This window comes from Salmo salar, chromosome ssa09 (assembly GCF_905237065.1).
Source record: "Salmo salar chromosome ssa09, Ssal_v3.1, whole genome shotgun sequence".
In the NCBI taxonomy this organism is placed as follows: domain Eukaryota; kingdom Metazoa; phylum Chordata; class Actinopteri; order Salmoniformes; family Salmonidae; genus Salmo; species Salmo salar.
In genome coordinates this window covers 75,123,710-75,134,276 of record NC_059450.1, presented here as the reverse complement: position 1 = coordinate 75,134,276, position 10,567 = coordinate 75,123,710, and the positions used below count along the sequence as shown (strand labels likewise).

At 47.8% G+C, this 10,567-nt stretch overlaps 1 protein-coding gene across 1 annotated transcript in view; it reads left to right on the top strand.

The window, feature by feature from the left end:
* Positions 1–10,529, top strand: part of myoz1 (Myozenin-1) — a 13,113-nt gene extending 2,584 nt beyond the window's left edge. Inside the window, 3 exon segments of the mRNA NM_001146557.1 lie at positions 1–2; positions 10,385–10,405; positions 10,407–10,529. The exon segment at positions 1–2 is cut by the window's left edge and continues 77 nt beyond it. Of these exon segments, the coding sequence (NP_001140029.1) occupies positions 1–2; positions 10,385–10,405; positions 10,407–10,428 (45 nt within the window). The 3' untranslated portion in view covers positions 10,429–10,529.
* Positions 10,530–10,567: the final 38 nt, after the last annotated feature.

Here is a 10,567-nt window from a genome sequence, read left to right as displayed (position 1 = left end):
GGCTCCCGCATGTTCCAGGAGAGACTGAAGAGGGTGGAGAGGTTCACTCTGGAGAACCAAGTCAACGACTTATACGTCAATGTAAGAACACACACACATACACACACACAGCCCTGTATCTCTCCGCTAGATGCCATGCCATTTCAATGCAGAACAGAATGTTCAATCAATGTTCTATAACTATGGAAAAACAACAAGGCCATACTGTAGAGACCAGTGGAGGCTGCTGAGGGAAGAAGGGCTCATATTGATGGCTAAAACGGAGCCAATGGAATGGCATTAAACCATGTATTTGATGCCATTCCACCTACTCCGCTCAAGCCATTACCACAAGCCAGTCCTCCCCTAATTAAGGTGCCGCCAACTTCCTGTGGTAGAGACATGTCCAGTGAGATATCCTGTTAGACCCGCAGACCTCTCTCCCTGACATGCAGTATAGCAGCTTGTTAGCCTGTTAGACCTGTCAGCCTGATGTGCAGTACAGCAGCTTGTTAGCCTGTTAGACCCCAGACCTGTCTGCCTGACATGCAGTACAGCAGCTTGTTAGCCTGTTAGACCCCAGGCCTGTCTGCCTGACATGCAGTACAGCAGCTTGTTAGCCTGTTAGACCCCAGACCTGTCTGCCTGACATGCAGTACAGCAGCTTGTTAGCCTGTTAGACCCCAGGCCTGTCTGCCTGACATGCAGTACAGCAGCTTGTTAGCCTGTTAGACCCCAGACCTGTCTGCCTGACATGCAGTACAGCAGCTTGTTAGCCTGTTAGACCCCAGACCTGTCTGCCTGACATGCAGTATAGCAGCTTGTTAGCCTGTTAGACCCCAGACCTGTCAGCCTGACATGCAGTACAGCAGCTTGTTAGCCTGTTAGACATGTCTCCCTGACGTGCAGTACAGCAGCTTGTTAGCTTGTTAGACCTGTCTCCCTGACGTGCAGTATAACAGCTTGTTAGCCTGTTAGACCCACAGACCTGTCTTCCTGACGTGCAGTATAGCAGCTTGTTAGCCTGTTAGACCCGCAGACCTGTCTCCCTGACGTGCAGTATAACAGCTTGTTAGCCTGTTAGACCCACAGACCTGTCTTCCTGACGTGCAGTATAGCAGCTTGTTAGCCTGTTAGACCCACAGACCTGTCTTCCTGACGTGCAGTATAGCAGCTTGTTAGCCTGTTAGACCCACAGACCTGTCTCCCTGACGTGCAGTATAACAGCTTGTTAGCCTGTTAGACCCGCAGACCTGTCTCCCTGACGTGCAGTATAGCAGCTTGTTAGCCTGGTGGATTTATTACTCAGCTGTGTTTGATGAGGCAGGGACACCTTGGCCTGTCCCCGCTCACGGTTCCTTTGAGGATGACAACTTGGACAAGGTTATTGGAACAAATAAGAAACATTGGTCAAATGACCAATGGACAAACATTCCCATGACAATGCATCTAGTAGGTCAGCAGCTAGGCATAGACCAATAAGAGCAAGTAGACTGAACAGTGTTACACCTGCCATCCATGTACAGCTTTCACACAATGTACTCAACAGGAAATAGTAGAGATACAGAGTTGACATGGCGCTAACACAGTAAATGATTCTGTCCCTGTCCAGGGCCTTCCAGAGCCCATGCCTTCCCAGACAGTAGAAGAGCCCCAGGGGGGGAAGGAGAACCAGGCATATATGATGCCTGGCAAACACAGCCTGATCACCACCCTACAGAAAACTGTGGCCAAGAAGGGCAGCCCCAATGTCATTGCCCCAGGTAGCTGGCAACACTGGAGGGGAGAGGTTGGCAGAGGTTGACATGAGGGATTAGTAAACAGGACTAGGTCACCCCTAATTCAGAGGTTGACAGGAAGGATTAGTTACCAGGACTAGGTCACCTCTAATTCAGAGATTGGCAAGAGGGATTAATTAGTAAACAGGACTAGGTCATCTCTAATTCAGAGTTTGACAGGGGAGATTAGTTAACAGGACTAGGTCACCTCTAATTCAGAGATTGACAAGAGGAATTAATTAGTAAACAGGACTAGGTCATCTCTAATTCAGAAGTTGAGAGGAGGGATTAGTAAACAGGACTAGGTCATCTCTAATTCAGAAGTTGAGAGGAGGGATTAGTAAACAGGACTAGGTCACCCCTAATTCAGAAGTTGAGAGGAGGGATTAGTAAACAGTACTAGGTCACCCCTAATTCAGAAGTTGAGAGGAGGGATTAGTAAACAGAACTAGGTCACCCCTAATTCAGAAGTTGAGAGGAGGGATTAGTAAACAGAACTAGGTCACCCCTAATTTAGAAGTTGAGAGGAGGGATTAGTAAACAGAACTAGGTCACCCCTAATTCAGAAGTTGAGAGGAGGGATTAGTAAACAGAACTAGGTCACCCCTAATTCAGAAGTTGAGAGGAGGGATTAGTAAACAGAACTAGGTCACCCCTAATTCAGAAGTTGAGAGGAGGGATTACAGAACTAGGTCACCCCTAATTCAGAGGTTGGAATATGGGGTCAGCTTTACTTCAGAGGACGTTTGAGGTACAGAAATGATCAACTTTGACTTCGGGGTGAAATATCCATTTGAGTTTTCGTTTTACCACCCATGTGGGTATATCATAACAACTGCTATAGGAGTATGCAGGAAGGACAATGTGAGGCAACTCTTTTGATTGACAGTTTGTTTATAAAGCAGTGTTTGACAATATCTGATAACATTCTGGCTGCTATGGTTCAGTGCATCAGGGTATCCATGTCCTGACCTGACACTAGGTTAGTCAGGGTAACCATGTCCTGACACTAGGTTAGTCAGGGTAACCATGTCCTGACCTGACACAAGGTTAGTCAGAGCCTGAAGGTACGGAGGTGCCGTTCCCCTCACAGCTCCGTAGGCAAGCACCATGGTCTTGTAGCGGATGCGAGCTTCAACTGGAAGGTTAGTCAGGGTAACCATGTCCTGACACTAGGTTAGTCAGGGTATCCATGTCCTGACCTGACACTAGGTTAGTCAGGGTAACCATGTCCTGACACTAGGTTAGTCAGGTTAACCATGTCCTGACCTGACACTAGGTTAGTCAGGGTAACCATGTCCTGACCTGACACTAGGTTAGTCAGGGTAATCATGTCCTGACACTAGGTTAGTTAGGGTAACCATGTCCTGACCTGACACTAGGTTAGTCAGGGTAACCATGTCCTGACACTAGGTTAGTCAGGGTATCCATGTCCTGACCTGACACTAGGTTAGTCAGGGTAACCATGTCCTGACCTGACACTAGGTTAGTCAGGGTATCCATGTCCTGACGTAACACTAGGTTAGTCAGGGTATCCATGTCCTGACCTGACACTAGGTTAGTCAGGGTAACCATGTCCTGACACTAGGTTAGTGACGGTATCCATGTCCTGACTTGACACTTGGTTAGTCAGGGTAACCATGTCCTGACACTAGGTTAGTCAGGGTATCCATGTCCTGACCTGACAATAGGTTAGTTAGGGTAACCATGTCCTGACACTAGGTTAGTCAGGTTAACCATGTCCTGACCTGACACTAGGTTAGTCAGGGTAACCATGTCCTGACACTAGGTTAGTCAGGGTAACCATGTCCTGACACTAGGTTAGTCAGGGTAACCATTTCCTGACATTAGGTTAGTCAGGGTAATCATGTCCTGACACTAGGTTAGTCAGGGTATTCATGTCATGACCTGACACTAGGTTAGTCAGGGTAACCATGTCCTGACACTAGGTTAGTCAGGTTAACCATGTCCTGACCTGACACTAGGTTAGTCAGGGTAACCATGTCCTGACCTGACACTAGGTTAGTCAGGGTAACCATGTCCTGACACTAGGTTAGTCAGGGTAACCATTTCCTGACACTGGGTTAGTCAGGGTAACCATGTCCTGACACTAGGTTAGTCAGGGTAACCATGTCCTGATCTGACACTAGGTTAGTCAGGGTATCCATGTCCTGACCTGACACTAGGTTAGTCAGGGTATTCATGTCCTGACCTGACACTAGGTTAGTCAGGGTAACCATGTCCTGACCTGACACTAGGTTAGTCAGGGTAACCATGTCCTGACCTGAAACTAGGTTAGTCAGGGTAACCATGTCCTGACCTGACACTAGGTTAGTCAGGGTAACCATGTCCTGACCTGACACTAGGTTAGTCAGGGTAACCATGTCCTGACACTAGGTTAGTCAGGGTAACCATGTCCTGACACTAGGTTAGTCAGGGTAACGATGTCCTGACCTGACACTAGGTTAGTCAGGGTAACCATGTCCTGACCTGACACTAGGTTAGTCAGGGTAACCATGTCCTGACCTGACACTAGGTTAGTCAGGGTAACCATGTCCTGACACTAGGTTAGTCAGGGTAACCATGTCCTGACACTAGGTTAGTCAGGGTAACCATGTCCTGACCTGACACTAGGTTAGTCAGGGTAACCATTTCCTGACACTAGGTTAGTCAGGGTAACCATGTCCTGACACTAGGTTAGTCAGGGTAACCATGTCCTGATCTGACACTAGGTTAGTCAGGGTATCCATGTCCTGACCTGACACTAGGTTAGTCAGGGTATCCATGTCCTGACCTGACACTAGGTTAGTCAGGGTAACCATGTCCTGACATGACACTAGGTTAGTCAGGGTAACCATGTCCTGACCTGACACTAGGTTAGTCAGGGTAACCATGTCCTGACCTGACACTAGGTTAGTCAGGGTAACCATGTCCTGACACTAGGTTAGTCAGGGTAACCATGTCCTGACACTAGGTTAGTCAGGGTAACGTTGTCCTGACACTAGGTTAGTCAAGGTATCCATGTCCTGACCTGACACTAGGTTAGTCAGGGTAACCATGTCCTGACACTAGGTTAGTCAGGTTAACCATGTCCTGACCTGACACTAGGTTAGTCAGGGTAACCATGTCCTGACCTGACACTAGGTTAGTCAGGGTAATCATGTCCTGACACTAGGTTAGTCAGGGTAATCATGTCCTGACACTAGGTTAGTTAGGGTAACCATGTCCTGACACTAGGTTAGTCAGGGTATCCATGTCCTGACCTGACACTAGGTTAGTCAGGGTAACCATGTCCTGACCTGACACTAGGTTAGTCAGGGTATCCATGTCCTGACCTGACACTAGGTTAGTCAGGGTATCCATGTCCTGACCTGACACTAGGTTACTCAGGGTAACCATGTCCTGACACTAGGTTAGTGACGATATCCATGTCCTGACTTGACACTTGGTTAGTCAGGGTAACCATGTCCTGACACTAGGTTAGTCAGGGTATCCATGTCCTGACCTGACAATAGGTTAGTCAGGGTAACCATGTCCTGACACTAGGTTAGTCAGGTTAACCATGTCCTGACACTAGGTTAGTCAGGGTAACCATGTCCTGATCTGACACTAGGTTAGTCAGGGTATCCATGTCCTGACCTCACACTAGGTTAGTCAGGGTATCCATGTCCTGACCTGACACTAGGTTAGTCAGGGTAACCATGTCCTGACCTGACACTAGGTTAGTCAGGGTAACCATGTCCTGACCTGACACTAGGTTAGTCAGGGTAACCATGTCCTGACCTGACACTAGGTTGGTTAGGGTAACCATGTCCTGACCTGACACTAGGTTAGTCAGGGTAACCATGTCCTGACACTAGGTTAGTCAGGGTAACCATGTCCTGACCTGACACTAGGTTAGTCAGGGTAACCATGTCCTGACACTAGGTTAGTCAGGGTAACCATTTCCTGACACTAGGTTAGTCAGGGTACCATGTCCTGACACTAGGTTAGTCAGGGTAACCATGTCCTGATCTGACACTAGGTTAGTCAGGGTATCCATGTCCTGACCTGACACTAGGTTAGTCAGGGTAACCATGTCCTGACACTAGGTTAGTCAGGGTAACCATTTCCTGACACTAGGTTAGTCAGGGTAACCATGTCCTGACACTAGGTTAGTCAGGGTAACCATGTCCTGACACTAGGTTAGTCAGGGTAACCATGTCCTGACCTGACACTAGGTTAGTCAGGGTAACCATGTCCTGACACTAGGTTAGTCAGGGTAACCATGTCCTGACACTAGGTTAGTCAGGGTAACCATTTCCTGACACTAGGTTAGTCAGGGTAACCATGTCCTGACACTAGGTTAGTCAGGGTAACCATGTCCTGATCTGACACTAGGTTAGTCAGGGTATCCATGTCCTGACCTGACACTAGGTTAGTCAGGGTAACCATGTCCTGACACTAGGTTAGTCAGCGTAACCATTTCCTGACACTAGGTTAGTCAGGGTAACCATGTCCTGACACTAGGTTAGTCAGGGTAACCATGTCCTGACACTAGGTTAGTCAGGGTAACCATGTCCTGACCTGACACTAGGTTAGTCAGGGTAACCATGTCCTGACACTAGGTTAGTCAGGGTAACCATGTCCTGACACTAGGTTAGTCAGGGTAACCATGTCCTGACCTGACAATAGGTTAGTCAGGGTAACCATGTCCTGACACTAGGTTAGTCAGGGTCACCATTTCCTGACACTAGGTTAGTCAGGGTAACCATGTCCTGACACTAGGTTAGTCAGGGTAACCATGTCCTGACACTAGATTAGTCAGGGTAACCATGTCCTGACACTAGATTAGTCAGGGTAACCATGTCCTGACCTGACACTAGGTTAGTCAGGGTAACCATGTCCTGACACTAGGTTAGTCAGGGTAACCATGTCCTGATCTGACACTAGGTTAGTCAGGGTATCCATGTCCTGACCTGACACTAGGTTAGTCAGGGTAACCATGTCCTGACCTGACACTAGGTTAGTCAGGGTAACCATGTCCTGACCTGACACTAGGTTAGTCAGGGTAACCATGTCCTGACCTGACACTAGGTTAGTCAGGGTAACCATGTCCTGACCTGACACTAGGTTAGTCAGCGTAACCATGTCCTGACACTAGGTTAGTCAGGGTAACCATGTCCTGACCTGACAATAGGTTAGTCAGGGTAACCATGTCCTGACCTGACACTAGGTTAGTCAGGGTAACCATGTCCTGACCTGACAATAGGTTAGTCAGGGTAACCATGTCCTGACCTGACAGTAGGTTAGTCAGGGTAACCATTTCCTGACCTGACACTAGGTTAGTCAGGGTAACCATGTCCTGACACTAGGTTAGTCAGGGTATCCATGTCCTGACCTGACACTAGGTTAGTCAGGGTAACCATGTCCTGACCTGACACTAGGTTAGTCAGGGTAACCATGTCCTGACACTACATTAGTCAGGGTAACCATGTGCTGACCTGACACTAGGTTAGTCAGGGTAACCATGTCCTGACACTAGGTTAGTGAGGGTAACAATGTCTTGTCCTGACACTAGGTTAATCTTTGACAACCCGCTTGTTTGTTGTGCTAGATTTACACCACGTTTAACACTTGTTATTGCAGCCAGGACCGACATCAGATCAGACAAGTCTATGTGGATGTGTATGCCCTAAGTGCTTTCAGGGACTGTTTGAGCCTTGTCTGACCTTTGACCTCTCACCTTAGGCTACGGGAGCCCCCTGAAGGAGATCCCCCATGAAAAGTTCAACCTGACAACCAGGTCCTACTGTTCCCCCTGGAGGGAAGCCCTGGGTGACAGTGACAAGCTCCTTTTGACTCTCAGCACCCAGCTCCCACAGGGGGCCACACTACTGCCTGCAATTTACAGGTGCTTCAACAGGTCAGTCTCACCACCTCACTAACCCTCAGGGGGCCACACTACAGCCTAGAGATGTAACCCTGACAACAAAAGGTGCAGCCAGATCAAACGTAGAGACCCAGCCCGCTAACTTGAGATGTAACCCTGACAACAACTAGGCTAGAGTAAAGGACCTCTGACGACTTCACACTTCAAAGGCAGGACAATATTGTAGCGACCCGCACAGACAGTTGTGGGTTATGTGTTAGGCTATTAGTGGGTTGTGTCGTACTTACCAGTGTTCGCGGGGTCATGCCAATCAACCTGCTATCTGCCAATCACGGGAATGCCTGGAATGTTCTGATACCGGGCAGCCTGGTGGTTGGCGGAGTGGCGTGAAGGGGGGTTGGGCAGGGGGGATGGAGCATTGGAAGTTAAGACCGGGTTTAGCCATTGTTCTCTCTCTTACGTCTGGGCTTCACAAGAGAAGGTCACGGTTGGTTTGTAGTGTACCTTTCATTTATTTGGCATGGGCTACGGCCAAACAGTAGCCTGTGTTAAGTTGGGTTAATAAACCGTCCATTCGTTAACTCCATCCTCTGTCTGGACAATTGTTCCTTCATGATCTAGTCATTACAATATTATGCATTGTTTTCTATGGAAAGACAACCAATCTTCAAACCCCTATCTTCAAATAAAGTTGCAGATGACCGAAGCATGCTATCAAGTATATAACACAATTATCTCGAATTAGCTTCTCTCGGCGCCCGTCCATGTTTCCACTCCCTTTGAAAAGTTATCCCGCCTCTGGCTCGCACCTCCTTGGACTGGGACTGTGACTGTCCGGCATTTGGCTATTTTAAAGCAGGCTCCAGAAAGAAGGGGAAGAGTCAGCCCCTTAAAGACCGGTGGTGCACGAAGGGGCTCCTCTTACCCTGGCACACGCAGTGTGAGGCAACTCCCAGAATAAAGGCTAAACGTCACACTTCATTAGTGCACTGCCACTCATGTGGTGCCACTCATTCAGTAACTGAAGCACACATGGATGGATTGGTTTACTCCTTTAATTAACGAGGTATGTGGGTTTAATTGAGTCTAGTCTAAAGTAAGTCTGAGTCACACAAACTGTGTGGGCCAACAGGGAAGAAGAGCACTCCATCTATAGTCAAATGATTCCTGAATTATTTCCGACCTAAAATGTCACTAGTCCAGGCCAGGCAGAGTCATTAGAGAGCTGTCCAGGCCAGGCAGGGTCATTAGAGAGCTGTCCGGGCCAGGAAGGGTCATTAGAGAGCTGTCCGGGCCAGGCAGGGTCATTAGAGAGCTGTTGGGCCAGTTAGGGTCATTAGGGGGCTGTCCGGGCCAGGTAGGGTCATTAGGGGGCTGTCCGGGCCAAGCAGGGTCATTAGAGAGCTGTCCGGGCCAGGCAGGGTCATTAGAGAGCTGTTGGGCCAGTTAGGGTCATTAGGGGGCTGTCCGGGCCAGGTAGGGTCATTAGGGGGCTGTCCGGGCCAAGCAGGGTCATTAGAGAGCTGTCCGAGCCAGGCAGGGTCATTAGAGAGCTGTGTGGATGACTGGGCATCACATAACAATCTAAAAGCTTCTACCGTAATTTCCGGACTATTGAGCGCACCTGAATATAAGCCGCACCCACTGAATTTAAAAAAGATATATATTATGAACATAAATAAGCAGCACATGTCTATAAGCCGCAGGTGCCTACCGGTACATTGAAACAAATTAACTTTACACAGGCTTTAACGAAACATGGCTTGTAACAAAAATAAATAGGCTTTAACGCAGCACGGCTTGTAACAAAAATAAATAGGCTTTAAGGAAACACGGCTTGTAACAAAAATAAATAGGCTTTAACGAAACATGGCTTGTAACAAAAAAATAAAAAATTAGCATTAAACAGTAGCCTACCAAGAAAGTCATTGGTCACTATCTTCCTCCTCCTGTGCACTGAAACCACTGAAGTCATCTCCTTTCAAAAAAAATTGAAAGCGGGAAAAATCCATATATTAGCCGCGTCATTGTTTAAGCCGCGAGGTTCAAAGCGCGGGAAAAAAGTTGCCGCTTATAGTCCGGAAATTACGGTATTTTAGATCAGACTGTTCAGTGAGAAAGATCTGGTACCCTGCGAATGTATTTAAGGTTATGTATGCTTGGATATACCGAGTCATTCCCTTCCTCAAATATATACTCAAACACTTATAACACATTCATCCCTCTTTCTCTCAGAGCGGCCACACCTTTTGGAGGCCCACAGCAGCAGAGTAAGAGGGTGATCCCAGTGATGGGGTTCGAGCTGTTGGACTCACAGCACCTCCCTGGTATGACCCTGGACCGCATGTGTAAACGGCCCAACTTCAACAGAGCACCACGGGGATGGGGTCACGACTACTCCCCTGAATCCACTGACCTGTGATTGGCCCACTGCTCACCTACGTCCTTCAAACTTCATGTGACATCACAGGCCAAAAAACTGAAACATTAATCTGCTCTTTTTACCCATCCTCATCCCTCTGGATTCAAAGATGACCTATCCGGATTAGGAAGAAGTTGCCCCTAAATACAGACATTTTAATCTGTTTAATGGTTAGGATAAGGGTAGATCTGTGGTTAGGGGCAACTTGGAACTCGAGTGATCCCTGTTATTGAGTCACTTCCCCTTTCTTTCATCTTAACGCCCTCTTACCCATCCTCACTCCCCCATTTACCTCACCACTTGCCTCCCTTCCCATCCCCCGTTCACTCATCCCTCCCTCTTTCGGACCCCCCCCGTTTATAAAGGACACAGTGTGATCTTGATTAATGTAAATGTAAATGATAGAGTACTTGTTTTAATGGCATAAGCGGACAACATACATGAAACATTACAATAATAAACTTAATCATGTTGTGGGAAAAGAAAATTGTATCAAAATGAGAAACAAATCCATAA